We start from the raw sequence: 13,449 nt of genomic DNA on the forward strand, positions 1-13,449 counted from the left end.
ATCTAAAAACAAACGTTAGGTCAGGCATGGTAGCTCACGCCTGTAATCCCAGCACTTTGGGAGGCCAAGGCAGGCAGATTACTTGAGGTCGGGAGTTTGAGACCAGCCTGGCCAACATGGTGAAACCCCGTCTCTAAAACAAAATGAAACAGAACAACAACAACAAAAAGCCAAACAAACAAAAAGTCTTTGTTGTATGAAGTGAGAACTACCTGAGAGCAAATAAGAAAAAAGAAAATTGGAAACAAGCACTTGTTTTCTTCTACCAGGATATAAAATATGCCAAAGAGTACAAAAGAGCTATAGGATAGGAACAAAATCTCCACATATCTCAGACTGACACAAAACAAGCTGTTTTATTCCTCAGATATACATGTCTCTACAATGAAACTGCACACAAGGTCCTACTTATTGCTTGCTCCAGGGAGTACCGTTAAATGTAAAGAGACTGGGAATATATCTAAATGTGGAGAGAGTGGCGCCTGTCATTGCTTTTGGGGAAGAGGCACAGATTACCCCATTGTGCACCAATAAGATTGCAGCACTTCAGAATTAGACACCTGGGATGGAACTACAGAGCCTACCAAACTGAGAATCAACCTTGTGTACCATAAATGCGCTTTTCTTCAGAAAGCCAATCCCACAGGGACTAGGACACAGACCCCATCAGCAATGGTAGTGGCAGCATTACTAATAAAAATACACATGATTCAGGGATACATGGTATCAGGTGCAACTGACCACAACCATCTCATGGTAAATACATAAGCCTTGAGAGGCTTAAATGCTATTCTAAATATTCTGAAGGAATCTCCTTTCCCAACAACCACCTCATATGTCTAATATTAAATACTCAAATTTTCAGAGTATACTAGCTAGATAAGACACCTTTAAATGAAACATTTGCCCAACAAGGATGCCAAACATTAGAGTTTGTTTTATTGCATGACGTTTGCATAAGAAAAAATGTTATTGAAAACTGTAAGGCATCATGCAATCATTGAATAAGCTAATTATTAACTGTACACTTAAGATAGGTGGACATGTAATCTAAAATTTAAAAACTAGTTCCAGAAAAGTACATAAAAAATTTAACATGATGAGCTTTTAAATATGGTTTATATTTATAGTTTCATGTTGTTAAAAAGTGCTTCAAATGTACTGCTGGAAAGTTGCTCTTTACAAATGGCGCTGGGGTGATGTCAGATTATAAACTGTAAAAACCAATTACTTTTATGGAATTAGAAAGCTAACATTGTGATATTCAAACTTACTTGAATCAGTTTTCAATTCTCACTCAAATTAAGTTGATATAATATTAATAATCTAAAAAACATGTTTTATAACCAGCAAAAGTCTATTGAATTCAAGTTATGCATGTTGAGCAATCAAATCTCTGAGTAAGCCTGAACGTTGACACGTGGAACCAACGTGGGTGTGTGTTAATCAATGTACTGTGCCATCCAGCGGAAGCCTTCTCCGTAACCTTGTCTTTTGAGCACACTACACATGAAAACTTCTAAGGGTCGGGCATTCAGTTCTTTCAGAGATACACTCCCCTAGAAGAGAAGAGAGACATTTTGTTGGAATTTTATGAAATTAATAAAGCCCCACATCCCAGCAGAATTATAGGTTCTATTTTAGAACAAAGAATGGCTGTGATAAATCCATGACTGTGATAAAGTCATGGCTGCTTGGCATCCAAGCCCCATGAACACACAAGAAGCCTCCTTCTCTCACTCTACCTTAGGACAGGATGGCCACTCAGTGGGAAAGAGGTTAGCTTGCAAGATACCCAAGAATAAAAATAATCTGACTTAGAAAAAAATCCAAACTGGCTGCACTAATATTAAAGACAAACATTCCCTGAGAAGGTTTACGACCAAACAAGGCATTTCCTAAAATTAATGTCGAGCTAATTTATGAAAAAGACAGAAAACAGACCAAAGTCTACTTTGTCTAACTTAAGAGCCTCCTGCTATATGCTGCAGTCTTTCTCCACCCTGAAATAGTATATGTAAACTAAGAAAATTCTGTAAGCCTCAGAGGTTCTTCCATTGTTTATCTGGATTTTTTCAATGCTGATGTTTTCCCCAAAATAAATCCTAGGAAAAGTGAATACCAAAACAATCTGTCTTAAAGCTTATTATAAAGTATATGCTCAGAAAATCCTAAAATATTCCCATAACCAAGTTTATGTCTTATTTATCTCTGGTAAACTCAGGGCCTAAACACACTACTGGTATACTTAAACACTCAAATATATCGTTTGGTGGCTAATTCTGAAAACGTATGATGAATAACTTTGAAAGCTTTAATTTAGTTTCCCGTAAGCACAAGCGTTAGGCATAACTGATCCTTGACATTTTTGTTGTCACCAAGAAAAGGTTTCATTCCATGGCAGAAAGAAATGAAGACATCAAAAAGACCCACATGTATAAATGACGGTTTAAGAAAAAAAAAAGATAATGGGCTTGTACAGTTCGACAATAGTAATTTAAGAAGACATTTGTACTGTAGAATTAAACACACCCATCATAATTTTTTTTTTTACCTTTCCTGTTGTCTGACCATATAAACCAAACATCTCTCGCAACCTCTCTTCACTGATGGCTTCAGGTCTGTCGATCTTATTCCCAAGAATCAGTATAGGCACATTAGCAATGGTTTCATCTGTCATTAGTGACTGAAAAAAACAAAACAATACAAAACAAGAGTTGATATGAAACCATCCGAAGAACTTATTTTGATATGATAAAACAGTAAAGGACTCATTCTCTACCATATCATGTCATACCAACTTTCTTTGTCAAACTTTCCCCACATTTTAAATTGACCTCAATGAAACCATACGCTCAATTCTTCTGTCTTCCTACGACTCTTCCTGTAAATGTTTACTCTGCTCACCCTGTAAAGCAGTGACACAGAGTGTATAGAGCCAGCACCTTAGAGGTGGACAGATCTGGTTTCACTTCTGGTTCTGCTGCTTCTGAGATGTGACTTTGGGCAAGTTAGCCTGACTGAAGCTCCAGAGAGAATTAGGAGCAGTAGCATCCACCCTATGAAGCTGAGAATTAAATGAAGTAATACGCACAGTCTCTGGAACAAAGTAGGAACTCAGGCATTCTCTTTCCTTGTTTCGCAACCATAGAACCTACCTGGCCTTTTCCACATGTACAAGTATTTGTTTGCCTGCTCTAGGCAGAGCCATGGTAGATCAACCTTCAACCAAATCATGGACCTGCTTACTCTGTGGCCCCAGATCTGGTGCTGACCTTGCCTGCTGCTGTTGGGCCCCTTTACAAAGTATCTGACCTGGGATACTGGAGGGGAGGTAGCTACATATGCCTCTGCTCACTCCTGGGAGTAGTGTCAAAGATGGCAAGTCCTATCATTTCCAGGTTGTAGCTTAAGAAATAGCATCCTAGCATGACCAGGGACTCAAGATCAACCCACTCCAGGAATATAGCAGACATGAAATATACTAAAAGGGTACATTCTGTACAGGGTGAGCTTCTTAAGTCTTCATAAAGGATGTCTATGTTAGTACTTCGGCAATAGCTACAATTACTCAGTTACTGCCTCTGCATTCTATCACTACTTAAAGCAATCACTGAGCTCAACAAATTGCCAAGAGTTTCATCAGAGACTGCAGAAAAGCTGCACTCTGATACCTGTATCTCCAACCTACTTCTGCAGGCTTACCAGAGTGATTTGACTATATTTAGTTTCAATTATTTAACTTACATCAAGTTCTTCTTTTGACTCTAACAGCCTTTCATGGTCTGCACAATCCACCAGAAATACAATGCCATTGATAGCAGGAAGGTAGTTTTTCCACACTCTTCGAGCTAACAAAAACAACCAGGAGTCAGAGTTTATTTGTTGGTCAAACCCAGCAGATGGTTTAAGCAAAGAGTCCAAGAAGATATCAAGTGCAGTAATCCCTTAGCTGCTGGTAATTCAAGTTAAAAGATTAACTTGAATATAATGGTGCCAAATTCTTCTGAGAATAACAAAGAGGAAATTTCAGGTTTTCCTTGATTGTGGCCAAGTCAAATACTTTAGTCTCTTCCAACTACCATATGTAAGAAGTAGAATATTTAACATAAAAATAAAAACAAAATGATACACGTTAAGTTCATTGGAGGACTGTTACTATATAAATCTAAAATATAAGCAGTAAAAAAAACTACATATATATGTAATTATATATACATAAAAATGTGTGTATTTATGTTACATATATATGCAGTGTTCATTTTTTGACATTTCTAGTTATCAGATTTTTTTTTTGCCAGTGATAAATTTAGAATGAGTGACAGAAGGAAAGTAATATCAGGTACAAGCTTGTTAAAATAATAAGGCTGGGTGTGGTGGCTCACACCCGTAACCCCAGCACTTTGGAAGGCCAAGGCAGGTGGATTGCTTGAGCTCAGGAGTTCGAGACCAGCCTGGACAACATAGTGAAACCTCATCTCTACAAAAAAACACAAAAAATTAGCCAAGCTGGATGCAGTGGCTCATGCCTGTAATCCCAGCACTTTGGGAGGCCGAGGCAGGTGGATCACCTGAGGTCAGGAGTTGGAGACCAGCCTGGCCAACATGGCGAAACCCTGTCTCTACTAAAAATACAAAAATTTAGCCGGTCTTGGTGGCGGGCACTTGTAGTCCCACGCTGAGGTAGGAGAATCACTTGAAACCGGGAGGTGGAGGTTGCAGTGAGCTGAGATCCCACCATTGCACTCCAGTCTGGGTGACAGACTCTGTCTCAAAAAAAAAAAAAAAAAAATTAGAAAATGTGGTGGTGTGTGCCTGCCCAGCTACTTGGGAGGCTGAGGTGGGAGGATGGCGCCTAGGAGGCAGAGGTTGCAGTAAGCCAAGATCATGCCACTGCACTCCAGCATGGGAGTCAGAGCCAGACTCTGTCTCAAAAAAATAAGTAAATTTAAAAAAAAAAACATAAAAACTGTTTTACTCATAACAGAAAAGAAGCTCAAAGGTTAATAATTAACTAAAGTCTATGAAATCATAAGAGTAATTTTTTCCACAATGTAACTTTCTTCACTGACTTGAGTTGTATGACGTATCTTTTTTTTTTTTTTTTTTTTTTTAAGAGACAGGGTCTTGCTCTGTCATCCAGGCTAGTTCACTGTAGCCTCAGACTCTTGAGCTCAAGCCATATTCCCATCTCAGCCTCCTGAGTAGGTAGGACTATCAGTGTCTATCGCTATGCCCCATTAATTTTTTAAATTCTGTGTAGAGACAGGGTCTTGCTATGTCGCATGGCTGGTCTCGAACTCCTGGCTTCAAGTGATCCTCCCAACCTCAGCCTCTCAAAGCGCTGGGATTATAGGCCTAAGACCCACACCCAGCCATTATGGCATGTCTTGAAAACAATATAGAAATGAAGTCTCAGACAAATTCCATTAGATTCCAATTCTAATAATCATATTCCAGAAATTATTTTGTGTATATGCCAGACAATTACATGTCTCAAATGTGCTTTCACTAGTCAGAACCATTTACAATCTTTTCAACTATATGTCGTATCAGGTCTTTAGAATGCCCACCAACTCGGTAATATTCATTAGTTATGACTTACTATGAGGTAGATGTTGCCACATACTTTTGGGGATATAAAAAATGAACAGGCCAGGTGTGGTGGCTCACACCTGTAATCCCAGCACTTTGGGAAATTGAGGTAGGAGGACTGCTTGAGGCCAGGACTTCAAAATCAGTCTGGGCAAGATTGTGAGACCCCATCTCTACAAAAAAAATTTTTAATTAAAAAAAACAAAACAAAACAGGATTTTAGTCTCCACAAGTTTAATAAAGGAGATAAGGCAGTCTTTCCAAACTTGTTGCAGACATGTACACAAATATACTAAGTGCTATGAAGTACAGCTGAGAGAACTCCAACTGCGAATGGCTTCCCAAGGGAGGTAGCAGGGCATATGCTGGGGCCTGAAGGGGTTACTCATGTGTGGATGGGGATGGCATGAACAAAAGCACGGAGCTAGGAAAACACCAAGAAGGTCTGATTTGGTTGAAGTAAAAAGAATGGGAAGGGGAATAGTGGGAAATAAAGACCAGAAAAGTAGGCCAGGTGTGGTGGCTCACACCTATAATCCCAACTTTTGGGAGGCTGAGGTGGGAGGATTGCTTGAGCCCAGGAGTTGGAGACAAGCCTGGGCAACACAGTGAGTGAGACCCTGTCTCTATAAAATAATTTTTAAAAGCCCAGAAAAGTAAACTGGGAACAGATCATAGAGATCCTGAATGCCAGGTTAATGAGTTTGGCCTTTATCTTGTCGGTAATGAGTTAGCCACTGAAGGTTTTTTTGTTTTGTTTTGTTTGTTTGTTTGTTTTACAGAGCAGTAACATGTTCATAACATGATTATGACAGTGAGAGGTAGATTGAAGTAGAGAGAATGGAAGTTAATTTTACTCATACACTTTACCACCAAAAGCAATTCCGATTTGAATTGGCCAGAAGTATCATGAAAATCACCCTTTGCTTTTAAAGCATTTATTGGGGAGTAATAATCCCTAAATTTTAAATCTACTCTGGCCTTGCGTGACTGGAATGAGATTTCATGCACTAGAACTAATGGCCACATTTTTGTTAAGTTAAAATAAAACAAAGTGACTGTAAGAGTAAGAGAATATTACCTTGAACATGGCGAAACCCCATCTCTACTGAAAATACAAAAATTAGCCGGGCGCGGTGGCACATGCCTGTAATCCCAGCTGTTGGGGAGGCTGAGGCATGAAGATTACTTGAACCCAGGAGGCAGAGGTTGCAGTGAGCTGAGATTGCACCACTGCACTCCAGCCCAGGAGACAGAGTGAGACCCTGTCTCAAAAAAAAAAAAAAAAAAAAGAATCTTACCTTGAACATGTCCACCCAGATCAAAAGTTGTAAACGTCATGCCAGCAATGGTCAGTTCTTCTGAAGCTAAATAAGATTTTAAAATATTTTTACAACATGAAAATCAGAAACCCATTAATAATACTAAAAGTAGAGGTTACTCTTCAAAGACTTTCCTCCCCATCTAATTAGGAATAAATAGTAACTTCTCTTAGAAGCAAAATTTATTCAAAGACCCATGCTAACATTCTTAAATATCTGCCAGCTGTAATAAAGAAATTAATGTACTTTATGTTCTTAGCTCCCACAATTTAGCCTAAATATTTGTCCTGACATACTTATACTGGTCCAAGCAAGCATTAGGTCATAGCCTGTTCCTCTTCCTTATTTGAAGGTGTTTTTACCTTTCTCAGCATACCACAAGTTACTTCCTCCTTCCTTTGTTCTCCTCTGCCTCTGCCTCTTTTAAAAAGTTCTAAGTTGCTGGCCGGGCGCGGTGGCTCAAGCCTGTAATCCCAGCACTTTGGGAGGCCGAGGCGGGTGGATCACGAGGTCAGGAGATCGAGACCATCCTGGCTAACATGGTGAAACCCTGTCTCTACTAAAAATACAAAAAACTAGCCGGGCGTGGTGGCGGGCGCCTGTAGTCCCAGCTACTCGGAGGCTGAGGCGGGAGAATGGCGTGAACCCGGGAGGTGGAGCTTGCAGTGAGCCGAGATCGCGCCACTGCACTCCAGCCTGGGCGACAGAGCGGGACTCCGTCTCAAAAAAAAAAAAAAAAAGTTCTAAGTTGCTAGCCAATCAGGACAAACACAGAATGTGAGGTCCCATTCCGGCCAATGGAAACCGGACACAGCAGCAGGGTGGACGCATCACATTATAAATGACCGTGTCTCCTTTGTTCGGTGTACTCTTGTGGCAAAATTGCTGGCGAGTGTACCCTTTCTGCAGAAAGTAAAAATGGCCTTGCTGAGGAAATTAAATTTACGTTTAAGTGCTATTTCTTTACAGCACCAGGGAACAAGCATTTCTAACAATAGCTTACATGACTACTTAATGTTTGATTTACTTTCATTGTAAATAAGGTCAAATCAAACATTTAGGAACTGGTACAATAATACCTTTTTTGTAATTAGATATACACCAATTCATACTGACAATATAACAAATAATTGTAATATTCAGTTCTGGTATTCTACTCACCACAAATCCAACATTTATTTTTCCTTCTCTATTCTTCCTGCTGAAAATGTTAATCTATTCAGACAGTTATTTGCTATGAATTCAAGTAACTGCTCCAATCTAATAACTGTTCATATAATTCATCTTAAATGATACAGGTGAAATAATTTTCTCATGACCGACATAAGACAGTCTTTAATAACAAAAACAATTATCATAAAAAATTGTGGCCATTATTTCCATAACTATCTTTCTTCCTCCTCCATTCCACTTCTGGGACTTTAGTTGCAGGTTTGTTAGACTGCCTGATGTTGTCCCACTGGTCATCGAGGCTCTGTTTATTTTGCTTTCTGTCACTTTTCTCTCTGTGCTTCATTTTGGATAGTTTCTATTGCATTGAGTTAAGTTTAGTGGTCTTTCCTTTTGCAGTACTGGCACTATCTAATTTACTATTAATCTTATCCAGTGAAATTTTCATTTCAGGCTGGACATGGTAGCTCATGCCTATAATCCCAGACTTTGGGAGGCCAAGATGGGAGAATCACTTGAGCCCAGGAGCTCGAGACCAGCCTGGGCAACACAGGGAGACCCTGTCTCGAAGGAAAAGAAAAGAAAGTTTCATTTCAAATACTGTATTTTTCATTTCTAGAAGTTTCATTTGATTCCATTTTATATCTTCCATTTCTTTCCTCATGTTTGTATTTTCCTTTAAGTCCTTGAGGACATTCATAACGATTGTCTTAATGTCTTCATCTGCTAATTCCATCATCTTTGTCACACTTATGTCTGTTTCTACTGACTGAATCACACTTTCCTGTTACTTTGCATGTCTAGTAATTTCATATTGAGTGCTGGATTTTGTTGTAGTCCTTTGAAGAAGGTTGAACTTTGTTCTGACAGTTCACTTGCTTGCAGATCAGTTTTTAAGATTTGTTAGAAGGCTAAATGGGATTAAACAACAATGATTCCTAGCCCCATGAGAGCTCTAGTAATTATCTGGCCAACATATAATTGTTCTTTGACTAGGCTTTTGGAGTTTTACCCACTGCATACACAGATTGGTATCTGGCTATGTAAATTTCTAGAGTCCTTTCTCTCTAGAGGTCCCTCCTCTCTGGTACTCCCTCCTCTCTGTCCTAGCAAAAAAATTCTAGTCCTGTTGGCCTCTCCAAATTCTGGTCTACATCTCCTCAACTCAGCAAGACTATTGGACTATGTTTGGGCATCCTCTCTTTGCACCATGGTCTGAAAATTACCTCTTCGCATAAAACTAAAATAGAGTTGTTTCCTTTCTCTCAGGAATCACAGTCCTGGGCTAGCTGTTGCCCAATGTCTGAAAACAGTTGTAGCATCTTTTTTTGTCCAGTTTTCTAATTGTGTACAGTGGGAGGGTAATTCCAGACCCAGTACTCTCTTATGGCCAAAAGCTCAAGTGCCCCATAATGACAACATAAGTGTTAGTGTAGCTACTTTAGCCCAGAGTATTTTATCTTGTTAGAAAATTCTGGGGGCCGGGCGCATTGGCTCATGATTGTAATCCCAGCACTTTGGGGGGCCGAGGTGGGCGGATCACGAGGTCAGGAGATTGAGGCCATCCTGGCTAACATGGTGAAACCCCATCTCTACTAAAAAAAAAATACAAAAAAATAGCTGGGCGTGGTAGTGGGCGCCTGTAGTCCCAGCTACTTGGGAGCCTGAGGCAGGAGAATGGTGTGAACCCAGGAGGTGGAGCTGGCAGTGAGCCGAGATTGTGCCACTGCACTCCAGCCTGGACAACAGAGTGAGACTCTGTCTCAAAAAAAAAAGAAAAAGAAATTCTGGGCTGGGTGCGGTGGCTCACGCCTGTAATCCCAGCACTTTGGGAGGCTGAGGCGAGTGGATCACTTGAGGTCAGGAGTTCCAGACCACCGTTGACAACATGGTGAAACCCTGACTCTACTAAAAATACAAAAATTAGCCAGGCATGGTGGCAGGTGCCTGTAATCCCAGCTACTTAGGAGGCTGAGGCAGGAGAATCACTTGAACCCAGGAGATGGAGGCTGCAGTAAGCCGAGATTGCACCATTGCACTCCAGCCTGGGCAACCGAGAGAGAGACTCTGTCTTAAAATAAAAAGAAATTCTGGGCCGGGCGCGGTGGCTCATGCCTGTAATCCTGGCACTTGGGGAGGCCGAGGTAGGTGGATCACTTGAGGTGAGGAGTTTGAGACCATCCTGGCCAACATGGTGAAATCCCGTCTCTACTAAAAATACAAAAATTAGCCGAGAGTGGTGGTAGGCGCCTGTAATCCCAGCTACTCGGGAGGCTGAGGTAGGAGAATCGCTTGAACCCGGGAGGCTGAGGGTGCAGTGAGCCCAGATTGCGCCATTGCACTCCAGCCTGGGGGACAAGAGCGAGACTTTGTCTCAAAAAAAAAAAAAAATTATATGTGTAGATTGCCAAATGAATAAAATATTTAATACAATCTATATTCAAAGTCACTGTTCATAAGGAAAAGATAATGCTTAGATGTGGTTGGCAAACCACCTCTATGGTAATAATCCCCAAGATACTTTCTGCTTTATAAAAGAAGTCTGAATTTGACTATTTAAGATATAGAACACTGTTAACATCCCAGAAAGTCTCCTCTTGCCCCTTCGCAGTCAATCCCCATTTTCATCTCCAGAAGCAACCACTGATCTGAATTCCATTACCACAGGTTAGTTTTGTCTGTTCTAGAATTTCATATAAATGGTATCACACAGTAGATAACTTTTTATGACCGGCTTCGGCCACGTAGCATAATATGACTGAATCTATCAGTGGTTTATTCATCTTTTTGCTAAGTAGCATTCCATTATTTATCCATTCCTTTTCTGATGGACATTTGAGGTATTTCCAGTTTTTGGCTATTACAAATAAAATTTGTATAGACTGGGCATGGTGGCTCACACTTGTAATCCCAGCACTTTGGGAGGCTGGGTGGGTGGATCGCTTGAGCCCAGGAGTTCAAGACCAGCCTAAGCAACATGGTGAAACCCTATCTCTACAAAAAAATTAAAAAATTAGCCAGATGTGGTAGCATGTGCCTGTAGTTCCAGCTACTTGGGAGGTTGAGGTGGGAAGATCACTTGAACCTGGGAGGTCCAGGCTGCAGTGAGCCATGATTGTGCCATTGTGCTCCAGTCTGGGCTACCGAGTGAGACTCTGACTCAAAAACAAAACAAAACAAAACCCAACTCACCACCAACAAATAAAGCTAGTATAAACATTTTTGTACAAGGTTTTTGGTAAATATATTTTCTCATTTCTCTTGGGTAAATAGGAGTAGAACTGCCAGATCAAAGGATATATGTAGGTTTTCACATATGCTTTTTTTTCTTTTCAAAAATTTTTTCTTTTCCACACCACAACAGATCACATATGCTTTTGATTAATTAAAAAATATGAGTTGAAATGAATGTGAGCTGCAGGAAAGGCTGAGATAGCATCTGTTTTCCCCTAGTATCTAGAACAATGTGTGACATAAAGTAGGTGCTCAATAAATATTTGAATAAATGAAAGAGAACATCAAAAAATTAAAAAATGACTTACACCTAATACGTAAGACCACTCTGTAGTCTCTTCCAGTTATGCTGTTTTGTTTTTTCTTTTTCTGTGTTTTTTGTTTTTTTTGAGACAGAGTCTCGCTCTGTCGCCCAGGCTGGAGTGCAGTGGCGCGATCTCGGCTCACTGCAACCTCCGCCTCCTGGGTTCAAGCAATTATCCTGTCTCCACCTCCCAAGTAGGTGGAATTACAGGCATGTGCCACTGTGTCCGGCTAATTTTTGTATTTTTAGTACAGACGGGGTTTCACAATGTTGGCCAGGCTGGAAATTATGCTGTTTTTGCAGACGATTTGTCAATTTCAGGAAATCTTCCTTTTCCAACCTCACTAATTGTTTTATAGATAAAATACTTTGTTTTGTTTTGTTCTATCCTCGTTCTTTGTTCTTTGAACATTTACTGAACTAAATAATTACAGTATTACCTACTTTTTGGTCCAGTTCTCAATTTTATATTCATTATTAAGGCTATAGTTATTATTTCATAATTAATCTATAGATTAACTTGTCTATCTGATTCATAAAATTTTCACCTGTAAAAGTAAGGTCACAAGTTAAATTAGGTTTCTGTTTCTAATAATTTTCTCACTTTAACTTTATTCTCAAATTCATTACATAACCTTAAATACAAAATGAAATTTATTAAATAATTTACAGAGTCAGTCAAGTGTGGTGGCTCACGCCTGTAATCCCAACACTTTGGGAGGCCAAGGCAGGTGGATCACTTGAGGCCAGGAGTTCAAGACCAGCCTGGCCAACATGGCGAAACCTGGTCTCTACTAAAAATACAAAAATTTGCTGCACTTGGTAGCACATGCCTGTAATCCCAGCTACTCCAGTGGCTCCAGTGGCTGAGGCAGGAGAATTGCTTGAGCCCGGGAGGCAGAGGTTGCAGGGGGCCGAGATGGTGCCACTGCACTTCAGCCTAGGCAACAGAGTAAGACTCTGTCTCAAAAAAGGAAAAAAAAAAAAATTTACAGTCATTATTAAAAAACATTATTTTTGGCCAGGCGCGGTGGCTCACGCCTGTAATCCCAGCACTTTGGGAGGCTGAGGCGGGCGGATCAGGAGGTCAGGAGATCGAGACCATCCTGGCTAACACGGTGAAACCCAGTCTCTACTAAAAATACAAAAAAATTAGCCGGGCATGGTGGTGGGCTCCTGTAGTCCCAGCTACCCAGGAGGCTGAGGCAGGAGAATGGTGTGAACCTGGGATGCCACACTTGCAGTGAGTTGAGATCACGCCACTGCACTCCAGCCTGGGCGACAGAGTGAGACTCTGTCTCAAAAACAACAACAACAAAATTATTATTTTTTTCCTTTTTTGGAGACGGGGTCTTGCTATGTTGCCCAGTCTGGTCGTGAACTCCTGGGCTCAAGCTATCCTCCTGCCTGTGCCTCCCTAAGTGCTGGGATTATAGGCATGAGCAACCACAGCTGGCCCAGGGGGTCTTTCTAAAAAAACAAGAACACACAACTTATTTTAAAAATTGTTTTAGGCCGGGCGCGGTGGCTCAAGCCTGTAATCCCAGCACTTTGGGAGGCCGAGGCGGGTGGATCACAAGGTCAGGAGATCGAGACTATCCTGGCTAACATGGTGAAACCCCGTCTCTACTAAAAATACAAAAAACTAGCCGGGCGCGGTAGCGGGCGCCTGTAGTCCCAGCTACTTGGGAGGCTGAGGCGGGAGAATGGCGTGAACCCGGGGGGCGGAGCTTGCAGTGAGCCGAGATCGCGCCACTGCACTCCAGCCTGGGAGACACAGTGAGACTCCGTCTCAAAAAAAAAAAAAAAAAAAAAAAAAAAAAA

General features: G+C 40.8%; 1 protein-coding gene across 1 annotated transcript in view; it reads right to left on the reverse strand.

Annotated features, from left to right (window-relative positions):
* Window positions 1-337: 337 nt before the first annotated feature.
* SAR1B (secretion associated Ras related GTPase 1B) overlaps window positions 338-13,449 on the reverse strand; it is a 32,355-nt gene continuing 19,243 nt past the window's right edge. The window contains exons 4-7 of the mRNA XM_025387369.1: window positions 6,897-6,962; window positions 3,748-3,851; window positions 2,555-2,686; window positions 338-1,559 (exon numbers count right to left, since the gene is read on the reverse strand). Coding sequence (XP_025243154.1) covers window positions 1,443-1,559; window positions 2,555-2,686; window positions 3,748-3,851; window positions 6,897-6,962 — 419 coding nt within the window. The 3' untranslated portion in view covers window positions 338-1,442. The remainder of the gene's footprint in view (window positions 1,560-2,554; window positions 2,687-3,747; window positions 3,852-6,896; window positions 6,963-13,449) is intronic.

The sequence above is a fragment of the Theropithecus gelada genome, chromosome 6 (genome assembly GCF_003255815.1).
Source record: "Theropithecus gelada isolate Dixy chromosome 6, Tgel_1.0, whole genome shotgun sequence".
NCBI classification, from domain to species: domain Eukaryota; kingdom Metazoa; phylum Chordata; class Mammalia; order Primates; family Cercopithecidae; genus Theropithecus; species Theropithecus gelada.